Here is a 21,883-nt window from a genome sequence, read left to right on the forward strand (position 1 = left end):
ATACGATGGTGCAAAGTCAGGCAACATCGTTGAGGAATCTGGAAATACAGGTGGGTCAATTGGCAATACATCTAAAGAGTAGGCCTTATGGAGTGCTGCCCAGTGATACTAAGATGCCCAAGAGAGATGGGAATGAACAATGTAATGCTCTGAGATTGTAAAGTGACAAGACATTGCCTACTGCCCATCCAAATGCTCCAAAAATCCATAAAGAATTAAATCAATATGAAAGAAGTAGGCTACAAACAAAAGAATGCGAGGCAGCCAGAACACGTATAATCATGTCAGTCAAAAAAGGCCAAACCTTAAGAAGTTAGTGAATAGTAACGAGCAAATAGTGGAACTACAAAGCAACACAAGCAAAAAGGTCAAACCAGTAGAAGCTAGGGCAGCTAAAATGCATCACATCTGCACATGACTGGAAAACAGAAGCAGATATAGCATGAAAATACTCCATTCGAGTATGACCCGCACCACCATACCCAAAGCGACTGCAAAAGAAAGAGCATGATGTGCACTTTATAAAGTTCTTGGATGTGCTGAAGCAGCTGCATGTCAACATACCGCTGGTGGAAGCGTTGGAGCAAATGCCCACTTATGTGCGATTCCTTAAGGACATTCTCACAAAGAAAAGAAAACTTTGAGAATATGAAACTGTGGCGATGACTAAGGCCTGCAGCACTATCCTTATAAGCAAAATTCCGGAAAAGATGAAGGATCCTAGGAGCTTTACCATACCCGTTTCGATTGGAGAACAGAAGATAGGCCAAACACTTTGCGATCTGAGGGCAAGTATCAATCTCATGCCCTTGTCCATATACAAAAAGCTGGGAATGGGAGAAGCACCACCGACAACAGTCACATTACAGTTAGCAGACCGATCAATCACATATCTTGAAGGAAAAATCGAGAATGTTTTAGTGCAAGTAGATAAATTTATTTTCCCTGCTGACTTTATTATTTTGGATTACGATGCAGATAAGGAGGTCCCTATCATCTTTGGGAAACCATTCTTTGCCACTGAAAAAGCGCTTGTGGATGTCAAAAAAGGCGAGTTGAAAATGCACGTGCAAGATCAGAAAGTGAAGTTCTCAGTCTATGATTCCAGGAAGTTTCCTATTGGAACAGAAGAATGCTCACTGTTGAAGATTTTAGGTGAAGCTTTAATGGAGAAATTAAGTGCAAATGCAATTCTAGAGCATAGTGTAAGTAGGGATGCTGAAGCACAAGAATATTTTGGTGAATGGAATAAAGAGATGACGGTACTCTAATATGCTACCGCTGAGATAGAGACCCCACACCGGGAGAAAAATAAAAAAAATATTGAGCCGTCAGATGCCCCAACACAGCATGTAGAAGCTAGTGAGGGCCAACCAAGTGGAGAGAGGGTAGATGCTCCAACATCTTGCACCTTCAATAAAAAACAGAGCCTTACAACCTTGGTGGATAAAGTGCACATCATTGTAGAGAAAGCCAGAAAACTTACCTAAAAAAAGAGCCACCCAACATCAACCCAACTCTAAAAGGTTCAGAAGCAAGGACAAGGAAACCGAAAAGAGAGCTGGAAGCATCATGTAACAAAGAGAAAAAGGCAAAACCTTCTAAGTCATCGGCCAAGGTACGAATCGAGCAAGCGGGGGCAACTCTAGTCACCGCTTCCAAGAAAAACAAAAAGGGAAAAAAGAGAATTTTCATCTCCTAATTGAGAGGAAGAGGTATGCTACAACTATTTCACAAGAGTCTGCCCCAGTGGCAAAGAAAGGGAAGAAGATGATAGATCCAAAGATGAAGATCTGCCCACGGGTGACTCGTTGGATGAAAAAGAAGTCAAAGAACATTGACATGCTTGAACTGTGAAAGGGAAGTTCCTTTCCTTTTTGCTCTGGAAAATGACCCCCCCCCCCCCCCCCCGGTTGTTGTTACTTTTTATTTTCCTTAGTCTAGTTTAGTTCAATTTTAATTTCTGCATTTTAAATTTCTGTCTTTCAAAACTGTCTTTGCATATTTTTTCTTTTTGTAGTTCAGTATGTGAATCCCCCCTGAAAGTGATGATACAAAGAAAGTTGTTAGCAATCATGTGTTCTTAACATCTGTCTTTTGCCCTGTCCTTTGTGTATAGTCTTGATGCCAGAGCCTGCTAGTGCAGAGTTTTTCCTCTTGATGCTGGAGCATTTTAATGAGAGTTAGCTTTCTTTTGTTCTCTCTCTGGTTCATGTTTGCCTACCCATGCCCTAGCATCCCTCTAATAGTACTGGCCTCAGGTACCGCTTACCCTCGGAAGGAATTTCCATGGCTATCTATACAATGCAAACCCTTATATTTGTATAGCTAGCATGGACCTCTTCTATTAGATCCCCTTAGTTGTAGCATTAGCCCTTCACACTCATGTCTATATCTTGATAGCGAACATCCTTATACTTCTCAATTACTTTCGCTTTAAGTTTGGAGGTGTGCTGGTGATTTACATTCCAAATGTCCTTAGCTGCATTGAGGATAATGCAACCTTTTAAGTTTGTGGGAGTGAACTTCAAGTTCTTATACCTTTATAAGTATTTGTATACAACCATGAATCTTTCTAATCTTGTAATTCGGTCCCTTAAAAAAAATCATCATCATCAATAAAGGAGGGGCTAGTAGCCCACATCCAAAGCATAAAGAGGCTGCAGGATTAGGAAAGACTAGTAGCCCATGGTTAAAGAAGCCCAAGTTGGTAGTGCAAAGTTTAAAGGTTAAAGTTAGTGAAAGGGGCTTGAGAAAGAATCTCTAGGAGAAGTTAAGCTTGAGGTTGGGAAATAAAAGGAAGCTAGAGTTGGACAGAAAATAACGCCTTCCAAGGTGTGAACAAACTTAGGCTGTCTTCATTTCTTGGCTCCAGCTCAAGTACTTTAGCAGAGTATGTAAGTTCTAGCATTGCTTATCAAAGTGAAAGGTTGAGGCATAAGACTGAATGTTTGAAGTGTAGGTTTCTAACATTCTTCTTTTGTGAGTAGAGGTAATATGTATGTTCTTGTTTGGGGACAAGCAAGATTTTAACTTTGGGGGTGTGGTAACTCTCCAAAAGAGAGTTATTCTAGTAATTATTTTGGTAATTTTTACAAAGAAATGTCAAACTGTGTCGGTTTTAGCTGTTACACATCATGAAAAATCTTATAAACCAAACTTCGAGCTAAAGTCTCAAGTTTTGAATGCTTTGACTAAAAATTGCGCTAAACTTTCTTATTTTTGGGCCTAAATGCACAGGTTTGCAAAAAGAAGAATAAGCATAAAGAAAGTGCAAAATCCAGAGAAGAGTGAGCAAGGCAATTTCAAGACAGGGCAGATAAAAGCTGGAGCGAAGTAGAGCTGGAGCATGGATTCACCGCGCAGTAATAGCTCAGACATAGGATTTACGGTGTCCGTACAACTTTAAGCTAGATGCCCTAAAAACAGAACCCGATATAAAAGAGGTATGTTGCCCTAGCCGTCACACATAGATCCCAAAAGAAGCACATTTTTAGAGCTGAAACGATAAGGAGGAGAATTCTCTCCATTTTTGGAGGTAGAAAGCTGACGACAGAAGGGATATTTCGTTGCAATTTCGAGCTATCATCTTCTTCTTCTTCGGTTTTTTCTGCTGTTTCCCTAAAATGGGTTGTCTCTGTCTTTTACCCATTGAATTTTCTTCTTCATTTATGAGCGAAACCTCATTTCGAGGGAGATTCACATGTTGTAACTGTTATGAACTATACCTCTAGCTGCTATGTTTTCATTGTTTAATGAAACTGTGTTTATTTCTTATATCCTATTGAACATTGTTGGCCGCTTTGTTCTACTTGCTAGCTTCTGAATTAACCCGAGAAGGCTTACGGTTTGCTGATTAGTACTTTTCTTTAGTGATTAGTACTTTTCTATAGTATTTATGGATTCTCAAGACTGAGGTTCCCCTAATTATGCCTAGAACTTATTTTTATTGCTTGGAAACTTAGCAATGGGAGTTGTGGGTATCCTTGTTTGGATGTCTCGGAAGGGAACCAAGTCGAGTTGGGCACTAACGAATGTTTGTAAGCTGAATGGTAGGTTGAGAAGTCTGTGAAAGCATGCTGAATCTCCCCCACTTTTTCATATCTGTTAACTTCCCCTTTTCGCATTCTGTGCTGTTTCTTCTTCTTGTTATCAGCTCTACGAAGTGTGTCTGCTGCTGAGATTTGTTTACTGCTTTGTTCATTTTATTTGTTTAAGTTATGACACCACATCAATATTTCTTTGTTTTACACTTTTGGTATCTGCAAACATCGTTTAAAATATTATCAAAGGTCCCTGTGGATTCGACCTCGTTTCGTGCTACAATCGACAATTTTGTGTATACTTACACGTGTTGTCAACACGGTTGTGTGGACGCAACAATATGCTAAGCCATGACTGTTAGTTCCCTTTAGGTACCGAAAAAGCCATTTCACTACTGTCCAATGAACCTTCCCTGGATTTGCCATAAATCTGCTCACAACACTCATACCATGAGCCAAATCTGGTCGACTGCAAACCATCGTGTACATAAAGCTCCTCACAACACTATTATATATCCTTCATATCTCTCTTTTCTTGCTTAGAACTTGGATACTGTCTCATAGATAATTTGAAGTGTGGCGCCAAAGGAGTTTTTACTACCTTTGAATATGTCATATTAAACTTGCTCAATAGCTTTGAAATGTACCCCTTCTGAGACAAAAACAAACGTTTGGCATTCCGATCTCTTGAAATTTCAATGCCCAATATCTCTTTTGTTGTCCCCAAGTCTTTCATTTCAAACTCTGAGCTTAACTCATGACACGCCCGTCCCAAAACACCTACTGGTCTTAGAACAAGTCGTGCTGACCATAGACCCCAGCTAGCAACAGAGTTTGTAGTCAAACTTCTTTCTAAATATGACCCAAACTTTGACTGACGAACTCAAAATGCACAACTAAGAAAAGCTTAAACTTTTACAAACCAATTTTCTTTACAAATCAAACTAAATGCATATTACACGATAATATGCACTTTTTGAACTAGTCGGAGTGGCAGAAACTTGTCAATTATCTCTTTGAAACTCATATACAACCTGGGGGGAAAACAAAGGATAAAGAGTGAGCTAGAAAGCTCAGTGAGTGGTAAGTTAATATGAAAATAATATATGTAAAACTCTTTCCATAAACAACTGAAGTTTCAGCTCTTAAAACAAACTTCATAAAAATAAAGTAACAAACATTCTCATTTAAGTTTTATAAAACTCGAGCAACTAAAACTCAAAAAGGTTTTCTAAATAAATTTACAAAACATTCTCTTGAAACATAAACAATGTTAGGAAAACACTTTATAATGTCACTTTCTAAATACATGTAAAATATCATCTTTCAACCATAAAACAGGTTAAGAAAACTCAACACCACATATGTACTCATATTCTGTTTTTATTCTTGTCTACTGACGCAGAGTAATCTCAATATGCACAGCAGAATAATTCTATTTCTTGTCTACTGGCATAGAGTAATCTCAATACACACAGTAGAATAATTCTCTCAACGCGTGGGGTCAAATGGTCTCAAAGACTTTCTATTTTTGGGTATACTATAGAAACACATTTATATAGCATACGAGTAACGAAAAACGAAGATGAATAATAGAAAGGAAGCAAGATAGAATGTTTACAAAGAAGGATTTGATTCATTGAAATGAGAACTAGTTGCATGTATTTATAGGGAACTAAGAAACTGACCACTAAGCCACCACCTTTGAATTTCTCTTCAACTATGCCAAAAAAAACTCTCCTCAAACTGTATATTCACTCGCCACTACTTTCAATAAATATGGAATTAACTACCCACTACTACATTAACTTCTAAAACTATCAGTACTAATATGACAAGTTAATCATAAATTTGCACTAATTTTTTAACAATATGATGTTGGCTCCTGAATTATAGATTTTTTTTCTCTTGATAGGACCTATACTTTGTTAATTAATGCCAATGAAGAATATGACTTTTATGACTTTCATGATATTCATTGAATCATTTATCAGTGCCATTATTGATAATCTAGCCAATAGCCAATGTATTAATATGATTTGATGATGTATCTATGAGTAATCTTAATTAATCAAATTTCAATCATACTAATTAACTATGTTAAGTGCATGGAATGTTGACATCTTAATTATAGTTCAAAGATCAACAAATCAACTAGTCAAGATATATATCATTGATCAGAATGTTAAAAGATTCAAATCTCGACCCATTGAATTAAAAAAAAATTGTATCAAATGCCAATAATTTATTAAGTATACCAAATGTCCATCATTCATTGGTTATATTTAAAGTAAAATATACCTGGTTATATAAGTTTAATGCAGATTAAAAGCTTCTATTCACTAAATCATATGTCACTTGTCACACTTAACAATAAAAAAAAAGTAAAAATATTTTTTTATTTCAATAAACAGTTTGGAGATTCCAACCTCCGTCATTTAAAATAATAATGAATTATTCTCCGTCGGTGAAGGTACAATTAACTAATTACTTTGTAGTTATGAGGTGGAGATTAAACCGTCGTTATTTGAAATGATAATAAATATTTTATTCACTAAAGTTCGGAGTAACAAATTATTCAATCATAAATGAATTTGTCACTTGCGTAATTGTCATTTCTATGGTATCGTGTCGAATCTTACCACATAAATGTAGCTGAAACTAAAAGGGAAAGCACAACTTTTGAGTGGGCCCAAGAGTATGGGTTTTTTTAATATATAATTACAAAAAGAAGTATGGGGTTAGTTTAAACGTCGGTGGGTAGATTGGTAGGTAGTGAATGTGGCTGAGAATCATTACACTTTTGTTAAGTTAGATGACATAGATTCATCTTTTATATCTTCATTTTTATCATATTATTGTTTTCGAGAAAAAAAAAATAAAGTGTCAGGACAACTACAGTGACGTTGAAAAGTAAAATTTTGATTAAATTTCAAATTTAATCTCTAAACTTTTAACATTCTCTTTAAATATTTTCTTTTCATGAAGCGTTTTGTAGTTAGGATTCAACCTCTAATATTGGATGATGTTAAAAGTGTGGAAAATTTAATTGTATCATATTTATAAATTAAAACTATTGATTTGAAAACCAATTCTAAATTCGAACTTTGCCGAGCAAACACTCCATGTTTGATCTTTTAATTTAAAAGTTTAATTACATGTTGAATTTTGTGTCTAATAATTATTTATCGTTAATTCTATTAGTTTAACATTGGCACACTAAATGTATCAAAATGTAGATTTATGGGTAGGTAGGCCAAACAAATTATTTTCAAAAAAGAAAAAAAAACTATGCACATCTAAAATTATTGCACCCTTTGTTTCAAATTATCACTACCATATAATTTTCAATTTAGTCGATGAATGTGTCAGTCTAAACATAACTCAACTAGTTAAGATATATATCTTTCGACCAAAAAATTGAAAATTTGAATCCTCATTGTGTTGCTATAAAAATAAAGTTTTGAAATAACATGGATCAAAATAAACGTTTTGAAAATACAAAAACTAAAATGAATCTCTTAAAGTATTTTCACTAAATCTTAAGTCTAAGTATTGTTGGCTTAAATGTGAGCTGCAACTATAAGTATACAATCAATATCGTTCAACATAACTCAATTGATTAAAGAATTATAAACACCGTCTCAACCGAGTTCTAAATTGTAAATTGTATTTGATGTTTATTAGTTGGATGTTGATTGTTGGGCATATTATTTGTGATTTGATGGGTATTTTTGTAATAGATATGACATTTTTTACATAATTTAATTTGTTGTTTTGCTTGTAGAATTTTGTATGATTTTTTAGTTGGGTTCATAGCAAATTTTCAAATTTAGTTTGGAAACAAAATATATATTAGTTACAACATTTATTCAAATTCAAAGTTTAAATGGATCGAAAATTGAATGTTAAAGTTAACTAAAAAAACTTCTTTTTCAATCATCTCTAGAAATAATGGGGTCAAAATTAAAGTGGGTTTTCTCTCTCTCTCTCTTTTTTTTTGTAAGACTGAATTTAAAAATAGTTTTATGTTCTTATTTAAAAAAAAAAACAAAAATACGTTAGATCTGTTTTCTAAAAATTATTTTTTTAGAGTATTTCCACTTATGACTTTTTATTTTTTTAGAATAAAGAAAAGTATTCTTCAAATCATAAATTTATTAATAATAACTTCAATAGGAAGCGAAAACGGCCATAACTCAATGTTAATTGGCACAAATCTACAGCAAGAGGTTGTTAATTCGAATCCCCACCTAATTCATAGGTTTTACTCAAAAAATAATAATAACAATAATAATTTTAATATGAACATTAAAGATTTAAAAAAAAAAACAAGAAACATAGTTAGTTACAAAATGTTTAGATTTAAATTTGGAAACAAGAAAGAACATTACTAAACGGCCCATGAGATTAAAAAAATATATAGTAGATTAAATCTCATTTTGGCTTTTTAAATATTCACATTTATTTTCATTTTTGTCCTAACATTTTCAAAAAAAAAAAAACAAAACAAAACAAAAAAAACAAAAACCATTTTTGTTCTTCAAGCTATTATCCCATCAATTACCACTCCACCGAATACCTACCTCAACCGAACATATATGACTGAAAGGTAACCATTTAGCAAGTTAATATATATATTTGAAGCTATATGATCATCTATCTATTACACTATTGATGACAATAGAACCAAAATGATTAATATCGATGCAGAGATTCTGAACGAGGTGAAAAGTCAATTACAGGTTCGAAGTAGATGTCTAATTAACCGAGGTGATGACATGTAAACAAAACCTTGCACTAGTGTATTACTCAGTCACGTACACTTCAAAGTTTAAGTACTTAGTATGAGTTGGTGTCAAGCTGAACTTAGTTAGGTTACTTAGAATTTACGTATCTTTGAGAGGAATGGACTCCACATTTTTATTGGGGAGCTCTAGGAAACATTTCTTGTCATTCCGACGCTCCATATCGATGTTCACCAAATTTTACGTTCGTGACATTCGTGTTTTCAAGTTAATGTCGAGCTCGGCTTTACTGGGTCAATCAAATGTGACTTTGTCTAGCCTGCATCGTCCTTGACATGTCCGAACTCAGGTCTAAATACGTGTTTCGAGGCGATTGATTCCACCTATAACAATTATTTTTTTTAAGTTCAAAAGGTTGAAATAGATATTTTGAGCATCCACGTAACCCTAAACATTAACACTAAACATTAACCGATTTAAATCAAAGATGTATATTTTAATCAAATAAATTTTGAAGTGGTGGGGTAGAGACTAGGCAATACCTTAGTACAATAGCGACAAGACTCGCTCTGTGGACCAATATGAACTTGAAAGAAAGAAAGAAAAAAGATAAAGTGTGAAGAGAGAGTTAGCTAATATTTGTGGTTGTTGGAGAGTTTTCGTGTAGTTGATAATGAGGGTTGGTTGGGTTTGGGGGCAGAAAAAATACCTACACATAATAATAATTAACACCCCATTGTTAAAACAATTAATGAATTTTCCTTTTTTCTTTTTGCCATAAAGACAATTTAATAGCAAAATTGAAGAGGCATAAATAATGTAGTTGAGACTAGAAAGGGTGTTAAAAAAAATTCGATGATCCCAAAAATTTCATTAATTTACCTAAATAAAAACCCCCTGTCTTGAGTTTTTTTTTTGACACGTGAAACAACGAACATAAACTAAACAAGAGAAATAGCATAATCAAAAAAAGACTATCTTAGAAATGATAGGAGGCACCTCTTCAAACCAAACACGATCCAAATGATGCGGGAAAGCAAGACGAGCAAGTTGGTGAGCCGCACCATTGCTCGAATAATCCAAATTAACTCAACCTAAAGATTCCATAGCTTGGTTGCGTTATTTCCTAATTTAATATTAGTTGTTTACGCTAAATAAATTTAGGATAAAATACTACTTTGGTACTTTACTTTCAAATTTGATTCATTTTGGTCATGTACTTTAAACATTGGTTAACTTTAGTTATTATACTTAAATGTTTGGTCCCTGTAATTTAAAAAAGTAACCATTTTAATCTTTATTTACAAAATCTTAACACAAATTCTACAGATAACAGAAACCCTTAAATATAAAGTCACTGTTACGTTTTAAAATATATTGTTTGTAACGTCATGTTGAAATTGTGATAGAAAAATGAGATTAAAAATAAAATTAAGGGACCAAAATGATTACTTTTTTAAAGTACAGGGACCAAAACTAACAATTTGAAATTATACAGACTAAAATTTATCAAAGTTGAAACTACATTGACGAAAATGAATATTTTGAGAGTACAGTGATCATTAGCTGAAAGTACAAGAACCAAAATAGTATTTTAACCGTAAATTTAAAATCCAAACAATTGAATTTGGTCTAAAAAATACCTCAACCCAATCCAACCATGATCAGGATGAGTCATTCTAGAAATATTTTAAACATGTCAATATATTAGTAATCTATATTCATGGTATGTATAAAAGTCACAATAATTTTTATGCAAATTTTACCCTTTTATTCTAAAATTTGTCATCTGTCGTTCAAATACAAATCTCTCTCTGGATTTCCGTACATGTACACTCTCTCCCCATTATTTTGTCTCATTAATTTTCTCTCAAATATATCTCTCATGAATTATTGGATAATAAAAATGGGTTAATTATTGAGTAACAAACCAGGATTTATTATTTTTATTATTTAATAAAAGAAGTTAGAATATAATTAAATAGTTAGTATTGTTTAAGTTGTGTTTTTATTTCTATAAATTAATTTTTTTTGTAAAAATTATGAGTTATTTTAAATTATAACTAATAATGAAATCTCAAAAGTTGTATAACTCTTTATTTTCTACGACTATATGAAGAATGGTTTGTCACTCTTTCTCCTACCTTTCTTATCCACCAAAACTTAATCTTCTTTTCTCTTTAGGTATGTTTTTCTCATTTAGTTAATGTCTCGTGTTTCTTTATATTTTAGTTAGATTGTTTGATCTAACTTTCAACTTTTATATTTTCTTTCATGCAATGTTAATAATGGTAATTTTAAAGAATACTTAATTACATGTCATAATTTATTTTAAAAACTTAAAGAGGACATAATTGCGGCGTTTTTTTTTTCTTTTTTTTTTTTGTCATTCTCTTTTTTCGTTACAAATAAGACATCAAAATAAAGTTTTCTTTCTTTTTATGCATTGTTTTTTTTAGGAACAAAAAATTGTGAAAATTTAGGAATATGTGTTAAAGTTGTTTATTCTTCGTTGTATTTTTTATGAAAAATTTTCAACTAATCTAGGCTTCTCAATTCTTTTAGTCACTAAATTAACATATCGGATCAAAGGGTGATGGGATTTACTCCACCAATCACTTTTGTTAGGTAAATACGGAAAATACACAAAAGTTGATGAGGTAAATATGGGGAGAGAAAATAGCCAAATTATATTAAAAATTTTAGTTATTTAATTAATTTTGAAATTTTATTTTAATACTATTCAATCCTAAAAGTCAGCAACTTTAAATCCTCATCTCTAATATTTGAATTTTGATACATTAGAATTTAATATAATGTTTATACTTTTTTTTTTCCTTTTCTTCTTTTGGAGGGTCCTAAATATACTTACATACATATATAAATTATGGAAACATTAGGTTTCGATTTTTATTTCCTTTACCCTTTCTTTAAAAAGTGTGTAAATCCTTATGTTCATCATTTTTTTACTCATAAATTGTATACGTCATAATGAAAATAAAAGAATGACATAATATTTTTAATATGTTATTGTTTTTAGAAACATTCATGTTAAAGATTCATCTTCCATTTAAAATCTTACAAAATAATAAACAAAAGATAATAACAAATCTCAAATTTTTAGCAGTTTTTTTTTTTTTTTGGGATTGAGAATACATTTTCCGCCTCAATGATTAAAACATTTTAGTTGTTATTTATATTTATAATTCTATATTAATAAAGATGGTCTAGAATCTACTACGATCTTTGTTGAACAAGCTTCAATTGGCATCTTATAAGAGAAAAAATTAATATGATAAATCAAAAATAGAGTAATAAGAGGGGAAAAAAACTTATTTCCTATCTAATCTTTTTATTTTTTGAATTTAACAATTAGAATTGAACCTTTAATCTCTCATTACTCGACTATGCTTATATTCGCTGGTGAATTTTTACTCCATTGAAACCTAAATCTTTGAGCCCACAATCATTCGTTGCTTTCCAAATAAAAGTTCTTGAGGTACTGCTTTCTTTCCTCTTTCACACCAATTTTGATGATTTTATCAAAATCTCTTGTTATTGGTAGGTTTTGGGTCTGCCGCGAGTGGACCACTCCCCCTAAAATATGTGTCCGGATCTCAGTTCGATCATATGGAAACGAAGTGGGATAGGTAAAATTACATGTAACTAACCTAAAACACGCAACTCGACTCCAACCTAGGAACGAGTGATACCCCAATTGGAATTTCACTAACATTGTCCTAGGGAACATGGATGGCGTAGTAAAATTTGTTAAACTAGGTACGGACGTCGGAGTGGCAAAGTGCTACTATCATCTCTCTAAAGGTAGGAATCTCTAAGCAATTTTCTAAGTTTAGGTCGGCATCAACTTAAACTAAGTACTAACTTAAAATTCAGATGTATGCGGTTGAGCACATCATTGAGCGAAAATTTGATTAAAGCACTCAAATCCCAATAGTTGGCAATTGAAGTACTCTTACAAAACAGAGGATTAGCATTCCAATATCTAGGCTAGTCCTCAATCGTTCTCAAATTCAAATTCGCGAGTACCTCATCTTATTGTTACCTTTAGTATTTACAAGGACGATCATCTTCGTCGCAAAATCTACTTAGTGAATTAGCGATATAAATGGACGGTTTTCATCTAAGACATGGAGTGTTCGGCCAACCAGACTTTAGTTTGGCATTTAACTTGTATTTGGGAGACACACAATTGTACTTTTTTTAGCAATGACATGTGTCAGATTCAAAATTCATACATTGTAGTTTAACATTTTTAGCCCATGAGTCTTGGTTTCGATCATATATAGGCAAGTTTTCGGTCAGATTTCGTGCCCAAACACTAGATACCACGTACCTATATCATTCTGTTCGGTCCTTGTCCTTTTTTTTCCTCACTTTTCCCATATGGTCCCACAGCTCAGTTTCCTTCCTGTCAGGGCCCCACAACATCCTCCATCACATATTGTAGTAATGAGTATGTGGGTATTGGTTTTACATTATTAGATTTATGGAAGATAAATAAAAAAAAATATTGGCCTTGTTTGTTAACCTTACATTTTTTTGTTTTTATTTCCTTTTTTTTAATGAGAAAAGATCGAGTGGTAGAGCATCAACATCCATAAATTAAATTTAATAATGATAAAACTATATTTTATTTATATTTTGTAACAAATTAGAAATAGAAACAAGAGACTTAGGACATATTTGGTAATGTTCCCGATTCTTGTTTCTTATTTCCAATTTTATTAAGAAACCTAAGCATTTGACACTATAGAAATTTTGGAAACAATAAAAATAGGTTTTTTTGTTTATTATTCCCGTTTCCAATTTGATCCAAAATAACATAAATAAAAATATTGTTCTATCATTCTTGAATCCATAGGTGTTAGAATCATGCAATTTTATTTTTCTTTATTAAAAAAGAAGCAACATAAATAAGAAATGGAAAGTTGTCAGGACGGTCCTTATTTTTTTGTTTCCAAAATTTCTACACAATTTCGAGGATGTTTCTAAAAAAATGAGAATCAAGAAACATAAATAGATATCAAATATTTAAATTTCTGAAAACGAAAAATAAAAAATGAGAACATTACCAAATAAGTCCTTTTAACTCCTCCTTCGAAATTTCACCTTGTCGTTTCTTTCAATGAATTGAACCACTACAACTCTCTATTTTCAATCGGTTCATCCATTTTAGCATTCCATTATCAAATGAATAGGGATGTTACCAAATTATATCTAAAATGGAAGCATGATTGAATTTCATCTTTGCCCCCCATCGAACATCTATGAGACCACTCGAGAGAATTTTGGTCGAAGCACTGCAAATCAACCATCCAAAACTCGATTTAGATTGGGGATTGTGCAGAACGTATAACTCGTCGGACAAGTAAGATTGTATAGAACGTATCTTGTCAGATAAGTAAGATTGTGTAGAACGTAATTCTCACACTAGACCTCTTCTCTTATTTATGATACGAGATAAGAAAATCAAAATCAAAATGGTTATCAATAGAGTCATAGTTATTCATTCACCATAATCATAATAGTAAGTAGAACAATATTTATGAGGGAAATTCGAACTTAAGACTTTTTCTTAGTACAACAATTTGGGGATATGGAGGTTGAACTTCTGACCTCGAAGAGAGGAGTACATGTCAATCATCACGAAATTATGTTCATGTTGGCAGCTTAAGACTCTTTAGTCATAGATATATGCATTAACCAAGTAAACTCAGGTTGTTCATGATTGTAAGTTATTTAACTTGATATCATTTGAACAATAATTATAATAATCATCATAGGTGTTTCCGTTTTGTCATACTTGGTAATTGGCATATGTCTCTGACCAACGGATCATGAGTTCAAATCTCCCACTTGCACTTTGAACTTATATATATAGATCTTGTCTTTCAATTTTTTTAATTAACTATTTAATTGAAACTTGATAATTGATATAGACACGTCTCTTGTTCATTTATTAGATGAGAGGAGACATCTACCCGAACAAGCGTTCTTTTTAATATTATAACTAGACAGAGATTCAAACATCTAACACCTTTAAAATGGATGTATACTAATTTCATCAGTTAAGTTACCGAAACTACAACTAAAGTTATGATATTTAATTTCAAAAAAACACTTTAGATTTCTCTAGAATAATTAATTAATTAGGAATTAACTTTTTCTTTAAAAGAAAAAGCCTTTGAGAGACTAAAATTGAACGATTAGAAAATTTTTAAGAACCAAAATGAATTCAATGTAAAAATTTTACATATCAAAATAAGATTTAAACCATACTTTGTGCAACCACACTTCCTACTCTTTTAATCATCCACATAATTTTGATTCTTATTTTCACACTTCCTACTCTTTTAATCATCCACATAATTTTGATTCTTATTTTCAAAGTCCTAACACGAACTCCTTAAAACCCTTTGATCAAAAGCTACAACAATATTTCAATAACTTTATTGAGTGTAGTGTTCGGTGAACTGATAAAAATAAAATAGGCAAAAAAAAATGACCACTATTGTCACTATTTTAAAGTTTATAAAGACAAAAATTAACATTTTGAAAATGCATGAACCAAAATAAATAATAAAAGCTTAAAGTACATGGATGAAAATAGATATTTTTGAAGCAGGTAAGAATTAAAATATCTGAAAGCTACAAATTTAGGATCCATTTAGTAACCTTTGTTCTCATTTTCCTTTTGTCAATTATAATAAACAAAATACCATTTGGTAATTGGTTCTTTTTCTGTATTGAAAAAAAAAAACATGTTTTATAACTATTTCTGGTTTCTTGTTCTCACATTTTAAATTAAAAAGATAAACATTATATTTGAAAATTAAAATTTCAAATTAAATATTCACAATTTTTATTTTACATTTATTTTTTGGTATTTTGTATGCATTTAATAAGTCTAAAATAATAATAATGTAGGAACAAAAATAAGTAAAATAAAAAACTTGATTTTGCTACACAATTTTTGAAACGCTTCTTAAAAACTTGAAACGTGAAATAGGAATGCAACCGTCAAATCTTTATATTTCAATATGAAATAAGAATGCAATTGTCGAATCTTTATATTTCTCAAAGATTAAAACAATAAACAGAAACGTTATCAAATACAACCTTTCCACGGGCAAAATATAGAAGTTTGGCAAAAGAATAATAGTGAAAGGCAACAAGTGGAGTCCAATAATTTTACCTGTCCAAGAGAAGCTTCCCATCCCACACGTGCCATGTCGCACGCTTAAACAAAGTCTTTTCAATTTCTATAAATTGATGGGAGGCCTCACCTCACCATTCACACAATGACACAGCCAAACAACAAAATGAACTCAAGCATAGGTACCTACCTTTCCATTTTTTTCTTTTTTCCTTTTTTTTTTTTAAATTTCTCTATGCTTCATCTGACTTTTATTTCGCTTCTATTTTAGTTTCTAAACTCTGTTTCTTTCTATTTTATTCTCTCTAAGTATCATTAACCTTCATACTAAATCTACAACGTAAAAGATAATGAAATTTTGATGAGAGGAGAACTTTAAAGTTTTCTTTTTTTGGTATGGAATACCTTTTTGAATTTAGGTAGGGGATCTTCCCCTCCCTCTTTTCTTGGCTTTGTCTCAATCGGTGACTGGGATATATTGCATATATTTTTTTATAATATATTCAGAGGTTTCTTTTTGTTTTTTCAGATGCGAGAGTGAATTCGATGCGATGTTTATCAAGTAAGGAGCCCTCTACTGCAAATCACATCCTTTTGTTCTCGTTGTCTGTTCGACCTTGTACCTTTTTTTTCGTCAAATTAAACCAAATTCATTTTTTACACCCACCTCAAAAGTTAACTTATACATTATTAATTATAAGAGAATTGTTTCAAAAATTCTTTTTTTTTTTATGAAAAACCCCTAAACTTTTGGCTGGATTCATTGGTAGGTAGGAACTTAGAAGCTAGCCAAAGTTGTGATTTTTAGGTAGGTAAACGTGCGCACAAAGGTCTTGGTACAGGGATGCGTTTGAGAGTGATTTTTTAACTATTGACTTTATTTTAGCAAAAGTAATTTTTAATTATCAGGGAGAAATTTCATTTCAATGTGTTTTTTAAAAAATGTCACAATTTCTCTTTTTTTTCAAATATAATATAAGTGTGACTCACACTTTTCAGGTGATAACTAATTCTTAATGCTAGTTATGTGACCATGTTGGATGTTATTTAGATCTTTATTTTGAGCACTTATTTTACCAAATTTGGTTGCTAGGTTCTGATATTTGTCTGATTTAATTATTAGTTGGTTCTTGAACAATTTTCTCATTTAATTTTGATGAAATATATATTAATTACATCCCTTGTTGATGGTCAAAGTTTAAGTTGATAAAACACAAAGTCTACATTTTTCTTATATAAAAGTTTTAAAGTTAAAGTTTAAAAATTGAGCACTGTAAGAAATTATCTTTTAATTAAATTAATTATTTGACAAAAATCTTAACTCAATTAGTTAACTTAAAATTTGACATACTGCATGATTAACTACTTTATGAAAAATAATGACAATAACTAAAATAGTTTTTTTTTTTTTTTTAATGTGCGTCGAACCACTAAAACAAGACATTTTTAAAAGGTTATGCACTGAACAAAATAAGGAAAATAAAAAGGTTGGAAGTATATAGTTATTTTAGAAAAGAACTTCCATCTTTTTATGAATTTCATCATTTAATTTTGTGTGTGTATGAATCTTGGTCGTGTTTGGACAAATTGAGGTATTAGGTTGAATAGACAATGAACACAAGGGATTAGTAGAAGGCTATTTATTTGATAAAGGATTTGCATGGAATTCAATGCCTCCAATTTATCAAGACTTCGAGACCGTCTTACCCGTAGGTGAACAGCCTCAAAATCGATCTCGAGAAGTTATCCAGTATGTTCAGTGCAACGTGATTGTTATTTTTATATTATTATCAAAGGTCGTTTGTTTTGTTGGGAATCTAAAATTCCTATCAGATGAATATTTATATTCATGTGAACTTTGTTTGACAGGAATGGTGGATATTCAGACATGTTCTAAATGTCTGAACATCTTGAGATGTTCATGCGGAAGGTATATATCCTATAACATAAATGTATAAAGATTTAAGATTTAAGACGTTTATAATTACATATAATTAATATTTCTGGCATCTATATCTAGATTTTCGAAAGAAAAAAAAAATGGTCCCTAAATGTATGTGAGATTTTTTTATATACCAAACATTTAACGGTTATGAGAATAATGTTATACTATATCTCTCCTCTCTCTGCCAACATGAGCTTAGCTCAGTGTTATTGATATATATCTTCAATCATGAGATTGTGTGTTCAAATCTCTTACTCCACTTATTGTACTAAAAATATATATATCCCTCCTCTCTTGAAAAAAATTTATATTTCGTGGGTCCACATATTTATTGTATTCACTTTTCTCCTCTTACCTTTTTTCTCACATGATTAATGAGACACATAACTTTTTTTTAATTGTTTTATACTTTTTTATTTCTTTTTCATTTATACTACTAATAATTTTTCTTTTTAGTAAAAATTTATATCAATGATATTATTATAAAATATTTAATTGTTATTTAATATTTAATTTTTTAATTTAATTTTGTTATTATTAATTAATGTTAGATCTTCTAAAATATAATTCATTATTATTAATTATTATAATAATAAAATTTAATAACATTAGTATTAAATTTTATTATAATAATATTTTATATTAAATGAAGATGGTTTTAATAAAATAGTATTTTAGTGGATGTAATTTTATTTTAATTATTTATTATTTATTAATATTAATATTAAATAAATTATTTTGGTAAAAAAATATTTACTATCACTAATATAGTAATAAAATAAATTATTATTGTAATTAAAAAAATTAGCAACTTTGTGATTAGTTAAAAAGAAGACGTGGGTATAATAGATATTGTCATATATCTGATTCCGATTTCGATTCTAGACAGTTTTAGTAAACAGCATTAAAGGAGTTCTGATTCTGATTCTAGAAAATTTCTGGTAAACAACACCAAAGGAATAATATTTTCATTCCGATTCATTTTCATTCTGATTCTAAACAGGACCTTAGTTTTTTCAAATATAGCACTTTTAGAGAGAAAAAAAAACGAAGGTCCAATGTTCGGGGTTTTGGAATGATAGAGCGCAAGTGTACACTCGTCACAAGTAGTAAAACAGAACGAGTATTCCGAGTATCGATCCTCAGGGACAAATGAAGTCCTTTTAATGAAAATGATGTTGATTGGTGACTTTTGTAGTTGATTTTGGGTTAACAAATGATAAGGATAATGTTGGTTTTGATATTGTTTATGCAAACAATTGCACAACGCTGTTAAACGAACCAAGCTCGAACCCGGTCTCCGACTTGACCTGAACTCAAGAGTGAACCTGCACAAGAGGGCAAACTCTCCGACGCTCAAGTCAGTTATGATCGGACTCAATATTAAGTTCGAGGTGAGATTCGATACCTGAGCATGAAATGAGGCCATCTATTTATAGGTGGCGGGTCCAATAGTACTCACGACCGGCGGTTACCTTTGTCTTTTTCTCATGTCGAACCTGTCGGGTTTGAGCAGATCGAACCCGTCCAGGTCGAACCGGGGCTTTTTACACTTAGCCTTATCAATGGGTGAACCTAATCTCCTCGGCAGGTTCGAGGTGGACCTGGGATATTTTATTCATTGAACACCAATGAGCGTCCTCCACGTGTCCAAGGTATTTTTACCCCCAAACAGATATTTAAAGACTTAATGCAATGAACCCAGCCTAGTTACTTCGAATTAGCTAAAAATACAACCATTTTTTCCAACTAGGCGCCTAGAAATTTTTTTCAATTTTACTTCGTCATCTTCTTATGTCTAAGTGATTTTGAAGGTATAAAATCATTCCTAATATGTCTATTAGAAAAAAAAAAGATATTAGTTTAATCAAAACCAACCATAACCTTAGGTCGAGGTCCTATGTCTAGACTACTCGAGCGAAATCTTTATGTCTAAAGTATTTCTCTCCAAAGTTAAATCATTAAAGTTGTGAAAATATATCAACTCTTTCAGTATTGATGTTTGGTTAAAACATTAATTAGCCAAATCAAGTTTTTAACTTATGAAAACAACTTTAAGTGATAAAAGATAAGAAAAACGTCTTTTGCCTTATTGGATTTTTGAAAACTTTAGCTAACTATCCATAACCGGGCTTGAGAAAAATAAATTTAGCTCATGACGATAAAGGAAAAACAGAATTTAACGTTGATTGAAGTAGACGACAGGAAGATGAGTAGAATTAAAACAAGCTGGAAATGGTGGAGTTGTAATCTGAATGACCCTAACCCGTTCTCTTTCAAGATTGGGGAGTAACACTTGGTCGATTCCTCAAGGTTGAGTGATTACAACTTCGTAACGAGAGATAGAGAAAGAAATGAATATCAAAGAACTTGCTGGAATTTTAATAAAATACGATCAAACTTACAATTCAAGACTAACAAACTCGAAAATAAAGAATGAACTTGAAATAAGCAAAGTTTAAAACAATAACAACTCAAAACTTAAAAGGAAAACGTAAATAAGCTGAGAGTAAAATGTCTAAAGCTAAAATGGTCACTTGAGGATGATGATTGAGGTGAATGAGCTGCTGAATTTATAGGGACTTCAAGGTGGTTAGGAGGTTGAGAGTTTTGTGGAGAGTCATCCATTTCAAACACCTTTTAGTTGGTTTGTTGTTAAATTGGCAATCTCCAATTCATTGAAGACACGTGGAAGAGCTTGGAGAAGCGTCAAATCACACCAAAACGTGTGTTTGACATTAAGGGCAATCTCGGGATTGGGGAAGGTGCCAGGCGCCTAGCTCTGCATTTTTCTGCACAAAATTGTAATTTCCGATTAATCAACTCTAAATTATGTAAAAACGCCTTATATGCATGTATAACCTAAGATAACTCCAAATGAAAGGTTTTGGACACTATAATAAGCTTAACGTTTCTGAGTTTAAAACGTAAGAAAACAGCACCAATTTAGCTTCTTTTTACCCTTATAAATAAGGGAAATCATCCAATTTTAAAATGATAATTTTACTCAAATGATATAATTCTGTAATATGTTTATAATATATCTGTAATATATCTAACTACTAATATATGTATGTGATATACATCTGATATACTCCTGATATAAGTGTCTAATATACTTGCAATATATATATGATATACTACTGATATACTACTTTGATGAGTATCTGTACAATATGTATGTGATATATATCTCATATAATACTGATATGAGTATCTGATATACTACTGTATGAGTATCTGATATATTATTGATATGAGTAAAATTTTTGCTATATTTAAAAATTTAAAAAATAGGTGACATATTTTCAAATACATAAAAGATTTTTCTACCCACCACAATTTTTCTAAAAAAAAATAAATGTCTAAGTCTAAAATAATTTTTAGGAAACCCGAAGAATTTTTTATTTCTAAAATATTAACAAGTATGGTAATATTACAAATTAACGTTTTAGTAAAACATATAAATCGTTGGTTCATTTAAATAATGATAATCAATGTGTCTAAATTTAATTCCAAAGTTATTGATTAAATAACTAACCTAAATATTGATTAAATTCAATCATAATATATGGCTGATTAATTCAATATTAATTAACTATAATCTTTATTTCTAGTACAACAAGTGAGGTGGAGATTCGAACAGACATCCATTGGCTAAGCTCGTATTGGCAACTATAATCACTATTTACATTATATTGTTTTAGCTATTATTTCTTAATGTTTTATATAAACTATATGATATTATAGTAACTCCATAATTATTCACGAATGATTAAAATATAATATTTAAAATATTATCAAATGAATTTAGATCAACCATGATTGACACATGTCTTGGATCTAAATTCAAATTCCCTCACTTACTCATTGTACTTGGAAAAAGAATATTTAAAATTAAAAACTAAAACGAAAAAGTATACGTAACTAAAATAAGGCTTAAAACTTAATTAAATTGAATAATCTT

General features: G+C 31.2%; 1 protein-coding gene across 1 annotated transcript; it reads left to right on the forward strand.

Moving 5' to 3' along the window:
- The first annotated feature begins 662 nt into the window (after positions 1 to 662).
- LOC111022509 (uncharacterized) lies at positions 663 to 2,187 on the forward strand. Its single transcript, XM_022299675.2, has 3 exons — positions 663 to 1,262; positions 2,021 to 2,024; positions 2,120 to 2,187. Exons 1-3 carry the CDS (start codon positions 663 to 665, stop codon positions 2,185 to 2,187), a joined length of 672 nt encoding a protein of 223 aa, XP_022155367.2.
- Positions 2,188 to 21,883: the final 19,696 nt, after the last annotated feature.

Source organism: Momordica charantia, assembly GCF_013281855.1.
Source record: "Momordica charantia cultivar OHB3-1 chromosome 9 unlocalized genomic scaffold, Mcharantia_2.0 BLBB01000009.1, whole genome shotgun sequence".
NCBI lineage: Eukaryota > Viridiplantae > Streptophyta > Magnoliopsida > Cucurbitales > Cucurbitaceae > Momordica > Momordica charantia.